General features: G+C 32.2%; 1 protein-coding gene across 1 annotated transcript in view; it reads right to left on the minus strand.

The window, feature by feature from the left end:
• Positions 1-4,871: 4,871 nt before the first annotated feature.
• LOC124362563 (conserved oligomeric Golgi complex subunit 3-like) overlaps positions 4,872-25,826 on the minus strand; it is a 32,891-nt gene continuing 11,936 nt past the window's right edge. The window contains exons 5-13 of the mRNA XM_046817181.1: positions 25,401-25,568; positions 21,651-21,877; positions 18,915-19,133; positions 14,819-14,958; positions 12,641-12,801; positions 12,424-12,562; positions 11,638-11,813; positions 8,843-8,969; positions 4,872-5,194 (exon numbers count right to left, since the gene is read on the minus strand). Of these exons, the coding sequence (XP_046673137.1) occupies positions 4,905-5,194; positions 8,843-8,969; positions 11,638-11,813; positions 12,424-12,562; positions 12,641-12,801; positions 14,819-14,958; positions 18,915-19,133; positions 21,651-21,877; positions 25,401-25,568 (1,647 nt within the window). The 3' untranslated portion in view covers positions 4,872-4,904. The remainder of the gene's footprint in view (positions 5,195-8,842; positions 8,970-11,637; positions 11,814-12,423; positions 12,563-12,640; positions 12,802-14,818; positions 14,959-18,914; positions 19,134-21,650; positions 21,878-25,400; positions 25,569-25,826) is intronic.

Below are 25,826 nucleotides of genomic sequence, written 5' to 3' on the forward strand. Positions count from 1 at the left end.
CAATTTTACTGCATGATCTGTAGATAGCTGTCTGTAGAGTTGAATACTTAGTTCAGTTAATTGTTTGCCAGTATGCGTAGCAAATACTTTAACCTCGTTCCGAAGTTGTGGTGGAAAACTAAATAAAGGAAATTTGGGCTGTAAGCCGTTGGGAACCAAATCAAGTTTTAAACAAGTAGTTAAAAATATAATTTTGCAGTTTAGTAAAACAATCTTTAAGGAGTGATATTGAAATTGTTTCATCGTTGAGTGTGAATTTTCGTCTAGGTTATCCATTACTTTTTGAAAGTAAAAGCTTGAGATTGAAGTCTAACTTACCAAAAGGCTTGATGTACTGTATGCAGAAAATAAATGCTCAGAGGCTTCTTTAAACAATAGAAGAAAAAGACTTCATATAAATCCTTTAATATTTCGACTTTTATGTCGTTTTCAAAAAGGTACAAAAAGTGTATATAATGTAAGAATTAAAAGTAAACATATGAATTTTTATAATCAGCTGGAATATTCTATTCTGACTTATACTGTAATTTATAAACTCCTTGGTATATTATACTAAAGAGGGATTTATATTAAAATTAAAATTTAGATTAATAACAGCATAAAATTAAATTAAATATTAACAATTTTGTAGTTTTGTTGTTGTACATTCATAAAAAATTAATAAAATTAATAAATTTAAATATAGACAATACATTGTTTTAGATTTGCTAGATTAATTTAGACTATTTTAACAGATCATTTCTTATTTAATCCAAAAGGTAATTTTGACTTAGTGACTAATTGATATGCTTGTTCTAAATTTTCTAATTGAATTTTTGAAGAATCTTCTGGTACTTTACAAATCCCTTTTAATGTGTAACAATTATTAAATATTTCGTTATGAGCCAATGCATGTTGCGAAACCAATTTGTCGTCTTGTCTGTTGGATGAAGACCGATGGTTATTCATCCTAATATGTAAGGGATTTGTCGTTAAACCAATATAGTCCTTGGGACAAAATTTGCAAGACAACTGATAGATTACATTTTTTCGATTTACAGTTAATGTTATTTGAAATTTGGTATGTTTTATTAGTTGTGCTACTTGTAAAAGTGTTAGAAGGATTTAGAATTTTGCACGTAGCACAACGCTTGTCTTCGCAAGAATGACAACCTAAAAACTTTTGATCAGCATCTGAATTTGGAATTTGGTTAGGCAATAATTTAGGTCTTACCAGAAGGTTCTTCAGATTAGGGGCTTTACTAAAAATAATTCTCGGGGGTTTTGAAAACAAACTATTTGTCAAAGGGGATGATTCTAAAATGTTGTAGGCTGTTTTTAATATATTGTTAGTTTTATGTAGCCCCGGGAAATATTGCGTAATAAATTTAGGATCATCTGTATAATTTTTCTTGTTCATGCTGCTGTTGTTATTTCTTTTCGATTTGTGAATTTGATTTCTAATAATATTGGTAGGGTAGTTCCTAGCAGTAAAAGCTTTAGATAATGTTTCTATATAATGGTGGTAGTCCGAGTTGTTTGAACATAAATTTTTTTGCTCGGATTGATAGGCTTTTTTCTGTAGTGTATCAGTAAATGCAGGTTGAGCCAAATTCGCTATTATTACGTTAACAAATTGTTCGATTGGATGGTCAGGTGGCAGGTTTGGTGGAGTCCAATCAGATTTTGATTGAAATTTTGATACAGAATTTGGTATTATATTCTTGTTAATTGTAGACTGTTGTTGGAAAAAGTGAAATTTAAGTCGTACATTTCTAGCAAATCTGAGAGCGTCTGCCACAAAATTCATGTGGTTGAATTTGGGTGTCGGTGCAAAAGTAAGTCCCTTTTCTAAAACTGAAATTTCATCATCGGTGAGATTATATTTCGAAAGGTTTACAACATTGGACGGCAATTTACTAACCTCACTTTGACTTGAGGTTCTTGTTATAGGATTCTCAGTATTTTTATTATGGAATAAATGTATTCTATGGAGCATCATAGTTTAATTGGACTAATTACCCTTTTTGAAAATTAATAAGCAAGTACATTTTCATTATTCATTAATTTAAACACCAAACACTCAAAAATTTAATTATTGGTGTTTGATTTATACAATATGTTTCATATAAAGTGTCTCAAATCGATTGTGAGAGAACAGATTATCGTAGAAAAGAGAATGAATATTAAGTACAGAAAGTGTTAAAAATTTACTGAACTGGTGTTTGATTCTAGGATTTTAATATGTAATGTTATAGATAAATTTTAAAGTCTCTATAAAAAATAAACTTTGATAAAAACAAAACCTATCTACCTTATTTATTTAATTTTAAACTGGTGTTAAAAAAAAAATGGGAAAAGTAAAACTTTACATATAGCACCGCGATGATCCAAAGATAAATTTTACCATAGAAACAGTTAGTTACATGTTATGTTAGAAATGTGTTACTATCATCCTAACAAAAGAACAAAGTTACCAAAATCTGTAAACCTTAACCTGGTTAAGTGTGAACAGAATATGTGATATATATATAATATATTATAATAACATTAACCCTCCATCAGGCGCTTAAAATTAGAAACACCATCAGGCGCTCACGGAGGTTTCCTCCAGGTTAGCGAATAATGGATATCTGTAGTCGCTTAAACTGTTTTTATTTGTTTAAAATATTCATACTGATTTAATTACAATGTAATATATTCATTTTTAGAAATTATGTAATTAAATAAAAATTACTGTCTTATGTAATGAATTTTCCAAATAAGAAATTCAAAATTTTAGAAAATGTTGTTGTATACTAACATGATTTATTTTAAGAAATAATGCAATTAATTGTAAAAATGTTTAACCTACTGTAATAATATATGGAAATTGACTTAGTTTTTAACTTCTTACAAAAACAACTTACTTCAATTCTTAAGACTTTATACAATTATGTCAATTATTACTCTGAAATAAAAATTTATTCTTTACTAAAAATTTTTAACACTAGCTACACTAAGTTTCGAAACATTTTCCTTCTAGTTCTTATGACGACAATGTTCACAACTCCATAAAACAGTACTGAAATGTTCCCTAGCACACGGGTACTATACTGACAAGTCTCTCGTCTTCATTCTCCATTTCACAAAATTAAAATAAAATATATTGTAAAACTTAAAAAGAAACCATCACAGGTCACACATTTAGGCGCACACGGATTATTACTCCATAAAAACTAAACACAATAAGGCGCTCACAGAAATTTCGTCCAAGCACTACAAACACAACATCGGGCGCTCACGGAGGAATCGTCCAGTCTAGCACGGAAGTAGACCTCATACTGACAGATTTTGACAAAGATAAGTGGGAGGCTATTGTTTCGCTTCCCCGAAAGATGCTCGTGAAGTTCACTGCGGGAAACGACTGCCAACATCAACAAAGTAGTACTATTTTTAATAATAAAAAATACACGGAGGAAAACTCCGCTTAGCGCCCGATGTAGGGTTAATATATAATATTTTATATATATATTATAATAATATTAATATATTTATATATATATACAGGGTGTCAATTAAGTCTGGAACCTCTTTTTTAATTTTTAAACCACAATATAAATAAATACCAAAGTTCACACGTGCTTACTGGTGATAGTAACGCACATATCTGCCCAATTACCGACCAGATAATCCCTTTGGGGGACGGTCCACAAGGAGTCAGACAAAATTCTTAAATAGCAGCATAGGTCATGTTTGGTATCAAATTAAAGATCTTACTTAGCAGAGTACAATGCCGCAAACCGGACTTCAAAAGGTGGATTCATTCAGTAGTTATAGCTATTTGAATTTTAAAACAATTGAACAATGTAAATTATTAAGTATTACAAGTAAACACCAATTTTTAAGTACCTGTGATCAAAGTAAGTGTTCAAAATGTTCCCCTCCCATCATCTGACAATGTAGTAATCAAAGCCAGGAATCAATAATTATTACCAATAACACAACTACTGTTAGAATGTGAAAGTGGCAGATTGAGTCATACACAGCATCCACAGGAACTTTACGTTTGGGCAGGTATTATAGGAAATCAAATTATGGGCCCATTATTTATCAATGGTAATTTAAATGGTGACTCATATCTAGCAATGCTCCAAAATGAAATAATTCCTGCACTACATTCCTGCTGCTCTTGGTCGACAATTTCAAATAATTTATTTCCAACAAGATGGTGCGCCACCACACTTTGCTCTCCTTGTTAGAGAATACTCGGATACAATATTCCTTCACAGATGGATTGGAAGACGTGGTGCAGTAGAGTGGCCTGCTCGTTCCCCTGATTTATCTCCGCTGGATTTTTTTTTTTTTTGGGGATACCTCAAAGATAAAGTTTATCGTACTAAGCCTCGAGATTTGGCGCACCTAAGAAATCTCATAGTCCAAGAAGCTCAAGATATTCCTCGTGACTACCTTCAAAATGCAGTGGATGGCTTTTACAACCGCCTAGGACATTGCCAGACGATGGTAGGGGAACATTTTGAACACTTACTTTGATCACAGGTACTTAAAAATTGGTGTTTACTTGTAATACTTAATAATTTACATTGTTCAATCGTTTTAAAATTCAAATAGCTATAACTACTGAATGAATCCACCTTTTTAAGTCCGGTTTGCGGCATTGTACTCTGCTAAGTAAGACCTTTAATTTGATACCAAACTTGACCTATGCTGCTATTTAAGAATTTTGTCTGACTCCTTGTGGACCGTCCCCCAAAGGGATTATCTGGTCGGTAATTGGGCAGATATGTGCGTTACTATCACCAGTAAGCACGTGTGAACTTTGGTATTTTTTTATATTGTGGTTTAAAAATTAAAAAAAGAGGTTCCAGACTTAATTGACACCCTGTATATATTCCACTGATACTTCACCAGGACAAAGGTTAAGTTTATTGTGGAGACATCAGCACATAAAACGAATACTTTCTCCATAGTGTATTATTAACTGAATATTTTACATAAAACTGTACTGTTACCTTATCCAGAAAAGCTGTCAGAGGCCCAATAATAGAGTTTGTAGCATCAGCGATAAATACTTCACAAGATGTTTTAAGCTGACGGTCTACATCTTTACGGGAGTCCAGCCATTGTTCCTTCACTATGGGTGACCCTTCCAGCAAGAATTGTAACAAAGCATTGCTGGAAAAGAGGCGGCTTCTTTTTTGTAGAAGTTCAAAAGCTAAAATTATAAAAACCATGTTAAATAGTTGTCATACATATTGTTTATGACATTATTATCTACTATGTAATATTCTGTACTCATTAGAACATAACATAGTAATATTATATGAGTAATATATATATATATGAATTTGTTTTAAAAATTAATAAAACCCCCTAATTCCAATTTATAATTTTTTTATTACCTTACGACTTGTTAACACATAAACAAAAGGAAAAATTCCAATTCAAACATAATGTTCTATTTTTTATCATTTCCAATCATTCATCATCAAAACCAAATAACTCAGTAAAATAAGACAAAATAAGGATGCAACCTCGGAATGAAAGATAATAAGCTAAAAATTTGCATACGTCTTTATTTTGATGGAATAAACCTTACCTCAAAAGTCTCATATAATCACGTGTACGCGTCTTTAGATATTTAAGGTCAAATTTCACGAAAATCAGTTTTTTGAAAATATCTCGTTTCCCTTACGCTAAATGACTTTGAAGGTGGTTAGAGAAATTGTAGAACGGAAAATTCTCTTCAACTTTTGTCTGAAGTAATTTTATGTACGTTCAACCCTTTTTGAGATACAGCGCAAAGAGTAGGGGACCGCTTACCTGTATATACGATAATGCGAGGTCAGCGAGTAGAATACAATAAATAAATGAGTTATATTGTTAATTATTCACTTAATATTATTATTATTACTTAATACTATTATTATTATTATCATTATTATTAAATTTTTATTATTATTTATTATTTAATATTCCATATTTATAGATATTAATTATAAATTAAATATTCTCTAAATAATACTTATTTTATTTTTACCAAACATACAATATTAAAAAAATAATTTTCTTCCATATTCCTATATTACTATGAATATTATACCATATGAATATTATATCATCGATGGTGGATTTTTCTTGCATCGCGTTGTATGGAATAAAGATGATACTATCTCTCATATTTTGAATAAATACGTCAAATATTAAAAAACACATTATGGGTCAAGTATTGTTGTTGTATTTGATGGTTACTCAGACTACACTAAGAACATTAAAGCAATGGAACAATTAAGAAGAACTGCTGGTGTTTCAAAATCTTATGAACTCCGCTTTGATGAAACAATGGAATGAAAAATATTTATAGACATGCTTATCAACAAAATAAAAACTGTTAATATCACTACAAAACAAGCCAGAGATGATGGTGATGTTCTCATTGTAGAAACAGCTATTGCAGTCTGAACTTAAAAAAACTTCTGTCATTGTAGGAGAAGATATTGATTTGAAAAAGATTTCTTGTTGATGTGATTGAGCACGTCCTATCAAGATAACTAGCAAATCAATATCTTCTCCTACAATGACAGAAGTTTTTTTTAAGTTCAGACTGCAATAGCTGTTTCTACAATGAGAACATCACCATCATCACTGGCTTGTTTTGTAGTGATATTAACAGTTTTTATTTTGTTGATAAGCATGTCTATAAATATTTTTCATTCCATTGTTTCATCAAAGCGGAGTTCATAAGATTTTGAAACACCAGCAGTTCTTCTTCTGTCATTGTAGGAGAAGATATTGATTTGCTAGTTATCTTGATAGGACGTGCTCAATCACATCAACAAGAAATCTTTTTCAAATCAATATCTTCTCCTACAATGACAGAAGTTTTTTTAAGTTCAGACTGCAATAGCTGTTTCTACAATGAGAACATCACCATCATCTCTGGCTTGTTTTGTAGTGATATTAACAGTTTTTATTTTGTTGATAAGCATGTCTATAAATATTTTTCATTCCATTGTTTCATCAAAGCGGAGTTCATAAGATTTTGAAACACCAGCAGTTCTTCTTAATTGTTCCATTGCTTTAATGTTCTTTTAGTGTAGTCTGAGTAACCATCAAATACAACAACAATACTTGACCCATAATGTGTTTTTAAATATTTGACGTATTTATTCAAAATATGAGAGATAGTATCATCTTTATTCCATACAACGCGATGCAAGAAAAATCCACCATCGATGATATAATATTCATATGGTATAATATTCATAGTAATCTAGGAATATGGAAGAAAATTATTTTTTTAATATTGTATGTTTGGTAAAAATAAAATAAGTATTATTTAGAGAATATTTAATTTATAATTAATATCTATAAATATGGAATATTAAATAATAAATAATAATAAAAATTTAATAATAATGATAATAATAATAATAGTATTAAGTAATAATAATAATATTAAGTGAATAATTAACAATATAACTCATTTATTTATTGTATTCTACTCGCTGACCTCGCATTATCGTATATACAGGTAAGCGGTCCCCTACTCTTTGCGCTGTATCTCAAAAAGGGTTGAACGTACATAAAATTACTTCAGACAAAAGTTGAAGAGAATTTTCCGTTCTACAATTTCTCTAACCACCTTCAAAGTCATTTAGCGTAAGGGAAACGAGATATTTTCAAAAAACTGATTTTCGTGAAATTTGACCTTAAATATCTAAAGACGCGTACACGTGATTATATGAGACTTTTGAGGTAAGTTTTATACCATCAAAATAAAGACGTATGCAAATTTTTAGCTTATTATCTTTCATTCCGAGGTTGCATCCTTATTTTACTGGACTAAAACTTTAAATAATAGAGGGTGTTCAAAATAAATCTATCTTTCAAAAGCTTTATCAAACTCTATTAATTCATATCATTAAGAGCACAGGCATATTGTACTATAATTCAGCAAGTCCTAAGTATTTTAAATTGTATTGCATGTAATTATTTAATTGTTTTATATTTTTATACATTCTCGTTCCAACAGACATGAATAAACTTATAATCTAAAATTAGAAATTAATAACAGCCTACTTTAGATCAATCAGTAACATTAAAAATGATTAAATTATATTAAATGTTAAAAACTAAATTATCCATACTCTATAATTTTTAACAGAAAAGAAAGTTAAAGCCTAGTACCAAACTCAACTGTGTGACGTTAACTTTGATGTAAAACAGACATCCAATTGCAGACAAATATTCAAGAAATGGAAAATTTTGACCATTGTAAGCTTGTACATAGCAGAAACCATTATTAATGTCATTGGAAGACAGCTTCAACGAAAAAAAGATCTACATCACTATAGCACAAGACATGGAGGAAACTTCACCCTACCTAACCACACTAGAAAATTATTTGAGAAGAACCCTTTGTATATGAGATCAAAATTTTACAACAGTCTACCAGATGAAATTAAGAGTGAAAAATTAAAAATGATTAAAAAAAACTTCACCAATGGCTACTGGGTAGACCTTTTTATAACCTAAATTTTTTTATGGGATTGATGTGTTTAATTTGTATTTACTAACAACTTAATGTGTTTCTTGCTGATGTTTTATATATATATATATATATATATATATATATATATATATATATATATATATATTTTACTTTTTTATTTAATTATATTATATTTGTTGTTGTACTTGACACCATTTGAAATCTTGAAGATTTTGAAAATAAAGATTTCTCTCTCTCTCAAGCTGTTTGGGTTCAAACAATTTGTTAAAACCTTAATATACATGAAAATATATACACATATTTATATACATGAAAACTTGAATGACATAATTTTATATGTATTCTTACCTGCTGTTTTCACTTTACTAAAATCAAAGCTCATTTCTTTGACAGTAAAATCCACCTGAAATGGAGCAATTTGTTCTCTGAGAATCAGAAGATGTTTAATTTGAAATAATTCTCCATCTAAAGAAGTCTGAAATAAAAACAATATATCATATTATTTTTACTTATATTATGTTATGGCTGTCTACAATATTATTGTTTCATTTCTCTATAACTATGATTAAAAATATCTTCAACAACTTTCAAGTTATAGATCTAAACCATTTAATAAATTTTGTAAATATAACTAAGATTATTAACTCATACTTCTTGATTTGAAATAAAAATTGTATGAATTTTATATTGTATCTTTACTGCCAGAAAATTATGTCAACAATGTTGTTAATAGTTTTATTTTTTAAGTTTAGTCATATGTTTCTATACAAGGTCACCCTAGGAAGAGTGTTCACTTCTGGCCGATTTAGACCTGTCAGTAGCACCTACAGTACAACCCCGATAAGTCGGCTCCCGTTAACCCGGAAGTCCGGCTAGCCCGGACCGATTTTCAATTAAAAAATAAAAAATCAGACAAACATTTCAATAATAAAAACGCAATATTTTTGAGTGGTATAGTATCCGTGAATCGATGTTGCATCAGTATTTGATGGGACTGTACGACGATGAGTATGGGACTCATGGCACACGGCGGCCGAGTGGCGGTCATTGTCCCGGATTCTCGGAAACAATAACAGACGCGTATTTCCCCAAATCCTGACCCTGTCCACTTACTGACGAGGAAGTGATCGCGTCGTTTTTACCTGATGCTAATGAATCAGACGCTGAGGAGGCAGACGGGGACATTGAAGATCCAGTGATGAGTCATGGGGATGCAGTGACCAAACTAAACGAACTAATGGTTTATTTCGAGCGGCAGGCAGAAACATCGCCGGCTGAATTGTTGAAGAGACTGCGGGATCGCACAGCACGCAAGCGGCAGACGACATTGGCACAACCAAAGCTGACTGAGTTTTTTACCAGGAAATGAACAGTTATAAATGTACTGTAAGGATTAATAATAATTAAATGTGCATATATTTGATGTTTTTACAATCATAATGGAGTTTATCTGTAAGTATACCGTATTTTATTAATTTTTACCTAATTCTCCGGATCACCCGGATTTTTGGTAACACGGATCGGCCGCGGTCCCGATCAATCCGACTTATCGAGGTTCCACTGTATATACATAAAAAACCGATGTGTCAGTTAAATCTGGGCAACCCAATTGATGTTCAGGAGCAGCTTATCACTAATGCAAATGTTAAGATAAACTGATTGATAGACTGCGAAGGGTGACTGTAAGATTGCGTGGGAATCTCTTAATATTAAAGAGTTTTTAAGATTAAACATGAAGGAGTTTAAATTCCCCCTACCCGCTTTGACTGGAAGAGGCTGAAATAAAGTTAAACCCTTCTTCCAAGGTGACAAGCCTACTACCTGACAGGATAGGTGCCTGTAACTACTCATCATGGGATCTCGGCAGGGGGAGCTCTTACATCCAAACTAACCCATACTGAATATCCTGTCATTCCAAAAGTAAAACATGTTTCTTGTTCAATGCCACATATATTAATTAAAGATTCCTTTACTGGCAAGTTGATGGTGAAGAAATAAATTTCACCAAGACCTAACCTGCTACTTCACAAGCAATTGTGAATTTAGTCAATCTGAATTTTTATAAACTTTGCTTGGCTCATGAAATTTGAGTCATTTTGAAAGTAACTGAAGTTTCCTAAAATTGTCCTATTATAAATAGTGATAGTAAAATACACTTTCACATGAGTAAAACTTTTAATATCTAACAATATTCTTTCCTTTAATTGAGATTAGTAATAAGTTAAAACTTATACACTTCTTAACTTTGAAAATTCAGCAAAATTAATTAGACCTAGAATTTATTATACTTTTTTGTATGCTAGAGTACAAGTGCTACATTATTTATCGATTTAGTTGGTTATGGCTCTTAATGGCCCTCACTGTTTCCACTATGTGTGACCCTCTGTATTGCATAGTTATAAAACTCAGTCCTTACTAGTTATGGCTGGAAAACGCTGCAATCTATGCACCAAATAAGGAACGAAATTAAACATTTTCCTATTTGCAGCACAGACCGTAGAAAAAATAATTTAGATTTAGTTGATTTTTATCCGAGTATCAGTGCCATTGTAGCTTCTGTGTAACCTATCAGTTTATTAGAATACTAGTGCATTTGGTGGAGTCAATCCTCAAAATAAGGAAACGTTTTTATATTCTGTTAATATTGGATACTTACTTCAAACATTGTATTTTTATTTTGCAAACTTGAAAAAATATTAAAATACTTTTAAATTAGGTCAAACTAGAACTTTAATTACATACTACTTGGTAGGTTTAAAAGAAAATAATAAACAACCCTTTGAAAAAGGTTTTAAGCTTAAAGCTAATAAACTTTGTACGTGTTCGAGAATTGCATTTAAATCTCAGTCCTTTAGACTGAGCCAAAGGTCAAATACTGCCATTTAAATAAGAGTAAAAATGACATAGACGATCTTGCAATCACCAAGTGGAGACGCAGAACCCAGTGGGTCACCAGCTTAGACCTGCCGAGCTGAGAGGACAATTATTTGTAATTTCAGCTGAGCTTCTATTGGGGCTAAAATCATGATGGCTACCAGTAAGGCCGCCTCTTAAAATTTATTTATATCACAAGCTTTCTCTGCTTGTTAAAAATGCATCATTATACTAATTCATGACCAAGTAGAAACACCCGCTTGATGTACCTTATTGGTTTTGATAGTGTCGGCTGCATTGTTTATGCTCTGAATGCACATGGTAAGAGCCTCTTGTGACAGCCCTTGGAAGATGGGCCGCTCTATGCACCGGTACAGTCTGGACAAACAGACCAAAGTCCGTCTGACTGGAGGATACCACATGCCATGCAGATCTCCTGGCGAGCCTGCACAATGCACTTTAATTGAGTAAATATTGCTCTACCTTGAACTATTACAACCTAATATTCATACATTTTGATAAAATCAGTTAAATTTAAATAAATTTTCACAAGTCAGCAATTACATAACACAATATTGTATTAAATACAAATGTATGAAACAATTAATACATCAATACTGCTCATACCTTTAGTGAGATCTATAATAAACCTCTAAATAATATAACTTACAATGAAATATCATTAGTAAAGTAATGGTCTTCATTAAAATTCAAATACACTTAGACTAAAACTAAATAATGGATTACGCTTTCTCCAATTAGCAATCACATTTTCCATTTTTTTTTTATTTACAACTCTCCCCAATTAAGGATTTTACAGTACAGTAAATGTCATTGTTCTTGTCCACTAGATTGTCCACTCAAAGTCATATATAGTAATTTTAACTAGTATTTTGACATAATGAGACTCTAAAACAAATATTTGCTCACATTACAACAATCATTTTGGAAGGAATTTCATAACATTTACTTTGTTTAAGAAGTAAAATCCACAATTTTTATTATTTAAAAAACATTTACATTTTGCTGTAAGAAACTAGTGGACAAACACCTACTTGTTGGTAAGTGTCTCTGATTGGTGGTGATCCGGGCGATCTCCTGCGATGTGGTAGAGCCCATAGAGACAAGAGAGGCTCGAGATTCACTCCTGCTCAGAGCTGCCATCTCCTGCTCATGGAGCGATTGCGCTATACTCTAAAAAATACACAAAAGTACTGAAAGACAATAAATATATTTTTTATTTAAATGATTATAAGTAATATACTTAATTACCTCCATCATCTCCAGTTTCTCAGGATATGCTAGGTCTCCTGGGGAGGGATTGTAGTCGGCAATGTCAGTCTTGAGGTAGAGATGTGCTCGGAACACCAATCTCTCTTGCACATCTTGCAGCAGCTGTTCAGCCACTCGTCCAAATGCTTCAAGAGCAGCAGCTGTAACAATACATACTTATTGTAAGTAATATATAATACATACTGTAAACAAGGGTGTTCAAGGGTGTTTTAACATTAGTGAATATTAGTTTGTTTTTTTTTTACAGTAAAATCTTTCCATCACACAATTTGAAGAACTATTTCAGTATATAGTTCAGAAAATTCTTGCGATATCTTTAAATGAATGGCTGACAATATAATCTACTGAATTCACAAATTATTCTCCAAATGACCTCAAGTTCCCAATATTTAACATGTTTTGTCAGTTATCATCTCAACCTAAGAAGGTTGGTGGGCTCGTAGAGGCTCTTGCTTGTCTTGTATCTGAGTACAGTATTTTACTGCTTCAAATACAGATCAAACAAACTTAACTGCTTCCAAATACCTTAAAACTATTTCATTAATTTGATTTTGCAATGATTATAACCTATTTTTCAGTCTGAATTCTCTCTGCAAAATGAATTGCTCCGTACGTGCAACTGCAATACAGAGACATTTAAAAAAAATTGTGGTAATATCAACCGTAGATATAGTCCATCCATAGATATTAAATACAAAGAAATCAAGTTGCCCTCTTTACACACCCATACTTTTAGATGTAACATTTTGAAGTCAAGCTTTTTTTTAAATAAATTCTTAGGAATATTGGTAGAATCAATCTTGTTAAAGCTGTTCATTCTTTTCTACTATTTAAGTTCAGTTTCTGTCAAAATTCCTTCATAGAAAAACACACACAACATTGACGTCATTGCTGTTTGTCTTTTGAGTTTGTAAACAAACATTTTTAATATAAGACTTTTGGATGAAGAAGGTTTTAATTGGTAAATAAGTCTAGAATTGAAATAGAATGTTGAGATCTGTACATTAAATTATATGAGGCATGTTCTTTTTAACTACATACTGTTTTGATATATAACGAAGTTAACTTTGTCTAACAATTTCATTTTTATATAAAAGCCCACTCTTTTATCTATTATTCTACATAACCCCATCAATATTAAGGTAGTTATTATATTTAAAAACAACCTCTTGTATTCCATCATCATAGAAGTTTGCCATCTGATTTAAGCAACCACAAGATGATCGATTAGACACTATTGTCATAGGTACGCTAACCTTTAAGATGCTTCTTCAGTTGCAAAAGCACATAAAAGTCAATAGGTACTAGTTTGGTGTTGTATGGAGGGTTATCAAACTGTTTCCAGCCAAATCTTGTGATGAGAGTTTTGAGTTCATTTTGCTGCATGTGGAAAGGCAGGTAAACTATATTTTTTTTATAATAGTTTAATAATTAAATACAAATTTCAAATCGTTAGTGATCAATAAGGGTCGTACACTCCATTTCTCATCATGATGGAGGGAAATAAAACAAATCATTATTTCAATCTCTTTTAAAACACGTACCCATTGTTTTTGCACTCATTATGTTCTGTCTGTACACTTCACAATTCTGAAGGTGAACTTCAACTACTTTCGTTCCTTTAGCTCTAAGAAAATAACCAACAATTTGTACTTCACAGTTAGCAGGACTCTCCATTGATGAAGGCATTTTATATTTGCATAAACAGATGTAAACACAATCTAATTTTTCTATAATGGTAAATGTGACTTGCTAACAGTTGTAGGTACACAGTGCACTAAAGCAGGACACCAACGGTATTTCAAAATGGTACTTAATTAAAAAATGTGCCTCGTATTATAGCCAGAGTAACACAATAAGGACAAAAAAATTATTCTGTAGGAAGTTTTTGTTTACTCATATGCTAATTATAACAAATGAATTACTTGTACAACCTGTCATCTGTTGCTATTGGTGTGTAACGTATGAGGCAGTATAACATGAGTCACACAGCAAAGTTTAACAGAAAAGAGAAGGATATCTTGTTTCATTATGCTTTACGCATTAACTGTATCCAACTCATAAGGGAACCTTTGTCATCATTGCTGTACGAATTATAAGTTGATAACGTCATTACACCTACATGTATTAAGGGAAATGAAACATTGTTACACATACGGTTGTTTTGAACTTGCTCTTGTATCATCTCATGGCGAAGTATCGAGCATTGTTCAGCCAAAGTTTCCAGATGTTTCATGTGAATCACAAGTGGTCGCAATGTATCGTACAAACTGATGCACAAGCCTTCTAAATATGATCTGAAACAATACCAAAATGTCATATTAATGTTTTAATTATAATACATTTACAAAAACTATACCGACACAACTAAAAAAAATTAAACTAACTCTTGTAGGATTAGGTGGTAGTGACGGGACTAAAAAAAGTCCAGACTATTCCTGCTACATTTTTACTCCTTTACAATGGGCCAAAATTCAAAAGATAGCATTATACACATATTTATTATACCATTAGATTCAGTAATTATCGTTTGACGTTGACTTCCCAAATGTTAAATTCGAAAAATTAGGTTTATTATCAGCTGTGTTAATGAATTAATATAATTTACTTGTTTATACATTATTAACTTTAAAATTGGTGGTAATGTTGAAAAAAATAACACTGTTATATAATGATTGTTACAAAATTTTAAGTGTATTTAATAGTATTTCTGTTCGGAAGAAGAAAATAAAAAGAATTGTCAATAAATGTAATTTGGTTTGGTTAAATTTAAAATGTAATATATTTATAAAAATGTTATAATATAGGTAATATAAAATATTTTATAGATTAGGAAGAAAAGGATAATAATTTTACCCTAAATATTTTGGTATTGTAAAAATTATAAAATAATAAGTAAAAAAAAATATACTGAATTTGTTTTAAACACTTATAAACATATGATTCACAATGTGCAGTTCTTCAGTATAATAAAAAATAAGGGCATATAATATTATGAAATTATGACTAGTAAATTTTAAAGCTAGTCCTAAAATTATTTAAAGATATTGCTCATATTTCTTTATGTTTTTTTTTTTTTAGCATTATTTAGCAGTTTACTATATCACTCTTTTAGAATGAGCGGCAGTAAGTTATCAGCCCACAAGTAATTTACAGGAAAAGACAAGATTGCCCGCCTGCTGACTTTTGTGTAATACTCACGTAATAATGAAAATATGAGGAATGAAAATAATTTACTATACAGGCATATCCTTGTTACCCTCACAAAACTATTTTAAAGTTGGCAGTACAACATAACATCTGTCTATTTTTAGTAAAACTGACAATGTGCGCCAATTGTAGTGTCAAATCACAGTTAGAATTTTGTTACAAAACCTTTACTAAATAATGTAAGGAATAGAATAGTGTTAATTCTGACACTAAAAATATTTTTTGTTATTATAGTAAACCGATGGTAAACTTAAGAAATAAATGTATGAATTTTAAACTGTTCTGCTGAAAACATTAGCCTACTAATAAATATGACCATGTTATAGACAATTTAATTCTGTATAATTAGATAACAAATGTTGTATTTACAATACATAGCAATCACCCATGATTTATTTATAAAATTACATTTCTCCATTTTCACCATTGTCTTCTTCGGTATGTCCATTATAAAATTTGCTCACTTCAAAAATATGTGTATCTAAATAATACCAAAACTTTTCGTCATCCTAAAAGTATTAAATGCTTCAGTAAGTGCACTGACCCAATCTAGAGGACCATATTCAGTTATTTCTACTTTGTGTTAAGTGAAACAAAGTTTTGGTACAGCCATTCTATGTACAGTAGAGCGTCAATAAACCAAAAGTAAAAAATCCTAAACGTAAAAATCCAAACGCCCACTTTAAACATGTGAACTGTATTTTTCATGGTGCCATGAGAGGATAATGACCTTAGGAGAGTTTATTTTTGAACCATCCACTCCCTCTATTCTTAGTGGGCGTCTATTTTTAACCCCATTGGTATCGTTATGTCAGTGTCATCAGTCAATTCAGTTCCTTCACTTTTTGAATAGTGTTGTCATAGTTGTGTGTTGTGTCTCATAGTGCGTAATATTCTTTGGAAACATTCATTAAATAATACATAAAGTGTTTTTATTTATTTATCCTACCATTTTTAATGTAACTAGGAATTTCTAGGTTATGTTCAAAAATCCAAACTAATCAGAATCTGAACCACCACAGTCTCAATTAGTTCGGATTTTTTATGCTCAACTGTATATGTTTAATTTTAGATTGTTTGTTATGATGCCATTTGATTTTGAAAGAAATTTTAATAATTAATATTGAAAGCTCCTTGTATGAGGTGCATGGTATCTAGAACAAGTGTGGGTGTCCTGTGTATCTTGCATTATTTCTATCTAAGTTAAAACTGATCATTATAAAAAGTTATTAATTTATTAAATACTTTTTATTTTAATTTACTATTACTAGTGCAGGGAAACTAAGAGAGCTACAATTCTACAAGTCCTGTGCTCTTTAGGTACTTTACGATTGTACTGATTAATCATTGCTATAGATGAGCCGCTTTGAAAGCGACCTGTTAAGTGATCTGTGCGGGGGGGGGGGGGGAAGTGAGAGAGAGGGAGAAGAAGTGCTGACTTACTTCCCCCTCCACATTCCTTACCAACCACTCCTCAGTCCCCACTTTACCACTCGTAGGGTATGTGTTACATAACAGCTGTTTTACAAACCCAGTAATATACAGGGTGTCCAAAAAGTCCCGGGTCGGTTAAATATTTTTCAAAATATTTAAAATAGAGCTACAAAACCTTACACAAAGTTACTGGACATAAAAGTCTATTTTATCACATATTCAGTGATCCCCTACTTCCTCAGGGGGGCGGCCCGCTAGGAGTCAGAAGAAAATCTTAAACGTAAGCATAGTTTGATATGCATATCAAATAAAAGGTCATTATTAGTAGAGTACAGAGCCGCAAACCCGATCTCAAACGGATAACCAAGTCAAAAATGACAGCCGTTCAAAAATGGCTTGAGTTTGCAACTTTGGTTAATGTAAAAAATAAACTGATGAGCTTTTTAATTTTAACTTTACCAACCCAAAACTCCGATCCCTCTCAGAAATAACGAAACGTATTATTCTACAACAACAATTAATTTATTGTAAACAGTTTTAATTTATATAGAAACTGATACTCATCGATTCTGTAGGCAATATGGTAGAGCCTAATTTTGAGAGAAAAAGGCCATTATAAAAATACTTTCCAATACATAGTATGCTTCAGTTCCCTTTTTTCAGTTTGGTTCTGCATAATATAGCTTAACAACAAGATATACAATACAGTTCTTCAACCAGCATGGGATGCAGGTGATGTTTGAAGGCCAGGCCCTGTTGGTTTGTGACAAGATCAAAACGCTGGGCATTGAGGTTTAGAAACCTGTTAAAAGAATCCGCAAAAGTTAAGCTCATGCAGTCAGTAATTTTGTCAGTATTTTACTACTGTTATCCAGCATATGGAAATAGCCTCTCAAGGGAGGACAAGGGAAGGATTCAAAATTGGCAAAACACTGCAGAGAGGTTCGTTTACTGTCTCACACATTTTGACCACGTGTCCCCCTATCATGAGGCTGTCCACCTGGAAGTCTTCTGCAGGATGCTGACGTATTGCATATTCCACAAAGTCTTGTCTCTAAAGGAGCCGCAGTACCTGAGTGAGAAACTTCGTTCCCGGGTGTAGGGTGCTGAATGATGCGTCCATCAGTGTGGAAAGCTACACTTTTCCAGAATTAGGCTAGAGAATGGCCGGAAAAGCTTTTCTTAATTTTAGCCTACCCTTTATAATGATCTTCCGTACCTTATTGATGACATTGAAATAGTTTTAAAATGATTTAGCTGTTTAAATCGTTTATAGTTTTAATTTAATTATTAGTTTAAGCTAAGTTAGTTTTAATGTTACTTTTAACTATAGAAATTTATGACGCAAGCGATTCTGAAAAACTCTTAAATAATGGTATTTTTTATTTATTTATACTAGTTAAAACCAAAATAAAATAGTAAAATTGAACATACAAAAATAATGACTCCCAACTAGGATAATTTATTTATTCTACTAGTTCCTAAGGCAACCCAGTTATGTAATTAAAAAATGATTATATGTGTATTAAACATCTTTTAGCACATTTTAATAAAAACTAGATATTAACCTTAAAGTTCTTAAGTTGTTTTAGTAGCTGTATGAACTTACGTGAAGAGTGGCGACGGGAAGGAGAAGAACTGGTGATACAACCGCAGCTCGTCCTGTGACACATGGATCAAGAAGGCACATGCTGAACGTGTGAGGGAGCAGTGGTCTCCAGACATATTGGCTGCCAGCCCTCGTACTGTTGTAAGCACACTCTCGCTGATTAGACTCTCCCTCTGGGCCAGATACAGTTGCTGACAGTCACTCAGCAAATTCTCATACCTATTGCACATGTATCTGGTTGAAATTTGTTCAAATACCAATAATTTACACTCATCAAGCAAATGCTGGAATACGACACTGACATGTGTTCACATTCTAACCTAACATGCAACAAGAGGCTTTACTATTCCACAAAATGTCAGACATGTTTGAGTTAGTACACTATGACCTCACAGCACCGAATCTAGAGAGCCAAATATATAACAAAAAGGTTTCCAACATACAACCACTGCATTTTTCATCCAAACATGAAAGACTTTTTGCTTCAAAGTATGGTACTGAAATATGGGGAAATAAATTTCAAAAGAACATGATAAAATTGGATTAATACAAAAAAAGCAGAATTTTGTATCTCTGGTATTGGTTTTAAAATTAATATAAACAAAAATTTGAAGAACATCCTACCATGACAGTCCCTTGTATAATTGTATATAAACTGTTGCTATGGTGACGTCAAAAAAACTTAAGGTATCAAAACATCCACCGACATAACACGAGGAGTGCAACAATATTGTAGCCAAAATGCTGACTCCTAAACAATATTCACTAACATCAAGATCATTCAAGATTATTTTTTCTTGGGCCAAAACTATGGAATGCCCTGCCATATAGTATATTCAAAGATAAATTGGCTTTATCATCTTTGGATCGTCCATTTTAAGAAGTAGATGATTTTAATGGAATTACTCATGAATTAAACAATTATTGTTAATCCTAGGAAATTCTTTTATCAGTATTCTAAAGAGGTTTTTTTTTTATTTAACGTATTGCTTCTTTTAGAAAGCTTGGATAAACTGGAGGATAACATTTTTCCTAACATTGAGCTTTACAGCAAAGTGTTTTCAATGTGACAATGAGTATCATTGAGTACCGTTTCGAGTATAATGACCAAATGATTTAGTTATTTGATTGATATCTGAGTATATAAAAATAGTCATGCACAGTTTAATTTAACCCATATATACCCAGATTATGGAGGAGATTAATTGTTACTCTGTGCGGTTGTACTAGTAGATGGTTGATACTGGTCCAATGGGCTTAATACCCAGTTTAAAAGATTATCTTAAAAAAATGAGAAATTACTTTTAATAATATAAAATTTGGATATCACTTGATTATATTTTTGTATACAAATTTTCAACTCTCGTCTATTCTCCATTCATTTAATTAATCATAATATCTTTATTGACAACTACATATAAACTACAAATAAAACGTGTGACCTGACAATTTATACTTCCAAACCAACATTACCATAAAGCTTATTCAATAAACAGAATAAACACCACCAGAGAATATTGTTGTAAAGCAATGTTTAAGTCATTTATTTCCTCTGATGACTTATATGGTCCATTCAGCAGGTGCTACAAGTGCATAATCTTTTATCGATCTAGTTTAATCTTGATGAAGATATATTCTCATTGTGTCATCAGGTGCACAATTGAGTGCATTACAATGTTTAAGACACATTTCCAAAGCACAACAGAGCAACTGAGTATTCTACACTTAACATAGCTATGGTGGGAAGGGTTGATTCATGTCAATATTGAGTATAGCTCCATTTCATCTAGATTACACTGGATAGCTGCTGAGTAACCATACTGAGCTCCTTTGTAGTCTGGGTGTTTCTGATGTCGAAACGATGCAGAGTTAATTTTGAACGTTTTCGTCTCTAACTTTTGATGGATCTTCAAATGTAGATTCCAGAGGTCACTTCGTATCAGTGTCAGATTTCAGACTCTACGCTAAACTCTACAGATACTATATTAATAATATATTTACAATTTACAATTTTTTGAATTTGAAATATTTTTGTATACTAAACTCTAAACCCATTAAACTGAATTTTTGCCAAAAATGCATGACCTGGCCAGTAAATAAACCTATTGGATTTATATATTAACATTTAAAACAGCCAAGTTCTAACTGGCGATACAGAAGAGATTTGCTAATTGAAAATTCTGGTTAAATCTAAAGACAACATGTAATCAGGAAGAAAATGAAAAACAAAATTAATCAACATCCTATAAAGTAAATTTTTTATTCAACATGGCCCATCACTTTAAAGAGCAAAAACTAATAGTCTGTATTTAAATGATTTGTTTAGTTTTCATACACAATTTGAAGTGTATCAAACTAATCAATTGACAAATTTTAAGCGCCCAGCTTGTTTGAATTTGGAATTGAGAAAAATTGAAAAACGTGAAGGTTGATACCAGAGTCTTAGTTGAAGTAAGTATTGTAATAGAATTTAGGAGACAATGTTGTTTCATAATGAAAACAAGATACTTAGAGGCTATAAATATTAGGATTGTCACAGTCATATGAACCAATCTATCATGAAAAAATAATTATTACAAAGAGCACATCCTTTGCCCCAATTTTCCTCTTCCTAATTACTGAGTAAAGAGCATGGATGATTGGCACTATATTATACTGTTAAAAGAAATAAGAAAGCTAAATATACAATAACGTGTCACAGCGATCAACAATTTTTTAGTTATTTTTAAAACTTACTCAGGAAACTTTGAACTGCGGTTTTCAACCAACTGAAGAATAGGTTTGAGTTTTAGGGCAGACGCTTGAAAACGAGCATAGTGGCTGGCATCACTACTGGGGTAGCTAGCTGTCTGCTGAGTGGCCTGTGTCAACACGCTAGTCACAAAGTTGCGAAGTAGACTGACAGCCCGAGACAGGCAATGTTGGTACCTGGCGAGGTACACTCCTGCTTCTTTATAGTCTGGCTGTATGGGAACAAAAGTCTATAAATAACTTCATATGTCAACTTATTAAACAAAATTACTAAAGCAATTCCAGCAAAGTTTAAAAAACAGAGCTTTAGGACTTTTCAGTAATAATTTAATTTGATTGCTCTATATCGGACGTTATTGTCTGTCAACACAACAGCCAAGCAATCTTAGCAACATAAACGCAGGCTTCTTAAGAAATTAAATTTATTTTATTTCCACAATGTTCCAAATATTTAAAATATGTACTTCAATAATTATCACTTCTAAATGCATTCTTACTACTTTATTTAGCCTTTTGCGGACCTAACAAAAATGTAATGTTGATAGTGGATAAGACCAGCTGATGATATAATTTTCAATGTAATCATCAATGTAACCAACAATCTATTTATTTGAATTTTGTAGGTAAATTTGTAATTTAACACTAATATTGGCCTAAAAACATTTGATACCATGTTTTCAGACCAATAAATATAAATAATAATAATACTCTATATGTTAATTGGAGGGAAAAAAATATCTGTAATGAAAGTTACTACACCATACTCTGCAACAAACTTGGAATTTAAAACTTTAGATACTTTTGGTTTAATTTGTGTGAAATGTTTGTGCTAATTTATAATTGTATATATTTTTTAAATAAAAATATTGCACTAATAACAAATTTGAGCTTTTATTAAAAAACTCAACTGTAATGATCATTTTATACTACAAATTTAAGAAAACCTATCTTTAAAAACATACTTTAGAGCTTATTAAAACATTAATTAACAAAATACATATTGGTGCCACAATTACCAATATCAGGTGTGAGGTTGAGTTGTGTTTTATACTAAACTGATATAAAAAACCCAACTTTTATAAGGAGTTTTCATCACACTTATCTAGAAACGTTTAGAGGCATATAATCAACCTGTGTGTAAGAAAACAAAGAATATAGTGAAGATTAGTCAAATATGCTGAAAAATAGAATTATGAAATACAAGTCATAATATAAAGTCATATGCAGTGTAAATTGAATATTTCCAAAAGTGAACCCTAATTAAAAACTTTAATTTGAATTTATACAAGTACATAACTTTGAGAGCCAAAACAAAATGATCACCAGTAATTTAGGAGTTTTGGATATTAACCCTTTGAGTGCCGCAGCGTTTTGCTATATGGTATGCATAAAATGCCGAGCGAAAATGCCTGATTCTGCAAGGGTCTAGTTAAAAATTCATAACAAATTTATTTATTGGTGGTATAATGTCTTGGGTTTTTGTTTTTTTTTTTTTTAGATAAATATATTTTCTTTATACATATAATACATTGATCACTTATTTAACGTTTTTATATAAATAAAAAATTATTAACAAAAATTTTATGAGCAAAAACATTTAGTTTTTTATTTTGACACAACTTAGTGTTATTGAAATATTTTATTTTTTCACTTTTAGTTATTCTATCTTATACTCCATTTAATTATTTACAAAAAGACATATAAACATTTCTTTTATACTTATAAATAAGGTTTGGAAAATAAATATGAAAATATGAACCACTACAAAACTAGAAATGTTCTAACCTAACCTAACACTCTGTGTATTGTCTACACTGATAATGCTTAAATCTAATGCCTGCAATACTAGGTCTTCATTGTCAGCAATGTTTTTACGACTCATTGTTTATAAATATCACTGAACAAACACAAAAACATAAAAACAATACGAACGTATTTAGTAAAGTACTAGATGCTTACGATCGCCGTAACTCGCGGCCGTCATTCTTCTACTTACACACAGACTAGAACAACATACACAAATGAAATAATTTGAAGATACTAACACTACAAACCCATTTACACTTAAAAGCTTTCAATATCATTTGTGAAATAAACAGCAGCGCAAACAAAACTTGTGACGGCTCGTCCACGTAGCGGCCGATTCTAAACGCGATTGATGCGCTCACTTTACAACTGGCGTAAAAATCAGAATCTAACCAAAATGCAACAAAACCTACATCAAAAGTTACGTTGAAGCCTTTGGAATACGTATGTATAGTCATTGAGCTAATTTAGATAAATACTATATAAAATATATGCGTTACTGCAGAAGTCGCTAACAGCGATTCTGGCATTTCTTGCTTAAATAATGCGGGATCGCTGACAGCGATGCTCCGGCACTCAAAGGGTTAAAAAGGGAACTAAAATCCAGTTAGCTTTGAATACTTTACAAAAATTAAAATAATAAAATCTTATATAGTATACAAAAACAGTAACAGCAGAGATAAGAATTTTCGCTATGAACTTAATGAACTTTTTTTGTTCTTTTAGGACAAGAAGCTTAAACAATTGCACCTAGTTTTATAAGGACTTTGCGCTACTTACAGAGTGACAGGATATTTTCATTGGGTAAGATTGAGAGAAGGGGACGTATCCTGTCGAGATTCATGAGGAAAAGTTTAGAGCACTAATCTCTAGTCATGTCCACTAGGAAGAAGCAGAAGCCAGCTCTGAACCAGCCTCTCCAGTCAAAGCAGACAGGGAGTGGCACAACCTTATGCCTATACTGGCAAGATCCTTTGACACTCCTAGACATCAATAACGTTGCCCAGATTTAAGTAACATCGGTTTTTGCTGTACCTATTGTGCATTTAACTGGAAGGTATAAACCGGCCAGAAGTGAACCCTCCTGGGGGGGGGGGGATAATGCACTTACAGGCCTGTAAAAGTTAGCGATACTTATGTGAGACTGTATGTACTATATGTCCTCACTCAACTGATTAAGCAGATGAAAGAATGTTGAACTGGTGACCGACAGTGCTGGTGACTAGGCCTGTATTAGTTAGCAATAATTACATGAGACTGCATGTACTGTATGGCCTCATCCAACTGATCCAGGAGCTGAGTGAAAGTTGACCTGGTGACCGACAGTGCTGGGGACTAGGCCTGTATTAGTTAGCAATAATTACATGAGACTGCATGTACTGTATGGCCTCATCCAACTGATCCAGCAGCTGAGTGAAAGTTGACCTGGTGACCGACAGTGCTGGGGATTAGGCCTGTATTAGTTAGCAATAATTACATGAGACTGCATGTACGGTATGGCCTCATCCAACTGATCAAGCAGCTGAGTGAAAGTTGACCTGGTGACCGACAGTGCTGGGGACTACACCTGTATTAGTTAGTGATACTTACATGAGACTGCATGTACGGTATGGCCTCATCCAACTGATCAAGCAGCTGAGTGAAAGTTGACCTGGTGACCGACAGTGCTGGGGACTACACCTGTATTAGTTAGTGATACTTACATGAGACTGCATGTACGGTATGGCCTCAGCCAACTGATCAAGCAGCTGAGTGAATGTTGTACTGGTGACCGACAGTACTGGGGGCTAGGCCTGTATTAGTTAGTGATACTTACATGAGACTGCATGTACTGTATGGCCTCATCCAACTGATCAAGCAGCTGAGTGAAAGTTGAACTGTTGACCGACAGTGCTGGGGACTACACCTGTATTAGTTAGTGATACTTACATGAGACTGCATGTACTGTATGGCCTCATCCAACTGATCAAGCAGCTGAGTGAAAGTTGAACTGTTGACCGACAGTGCTGGGGACTCTAGTCGGCGAGTTATTAGTTGCAGCACTTTGAACTGGTGTAGCCGTTCGCTGACTGCATTGTTGATGTCACTCAGCTTCATCTAAATGGATTTAAAAGCCATTCTCTATCAAAATGTATATAATAAAAACAGCTTGTAAGATAATATTACTCTACATAAAAGAAAATTATAAAATATTATTACTGTGTCAACTTTTTCTGACTGATTGAAAACAACACACACTGATTTTAATAGTAAATTCACAGAGTATAAATACATCTGACAATAGAGATCCAGGTTTCAACTTAAGTTGGTCAGGCATTTATCCGCAATTCACTAATTATTTTAATAAAAGCTGCT

Source organism: Homalodisca vitripennis, chromosome 5, assembly GCF_021130785.1.
Source record: "Homalodisca vitripennis isolate AUS2020 chromosome 5, UT_GWSS_2.1, whole genome shotgun sequence".
NCBI classification, from domain to species: Eukaryota; Metazoa; Arthropoda; class Insecta; order Hemiptera; family Cicadellidae; genus Homalodisca; species Homalodisca vitripennis.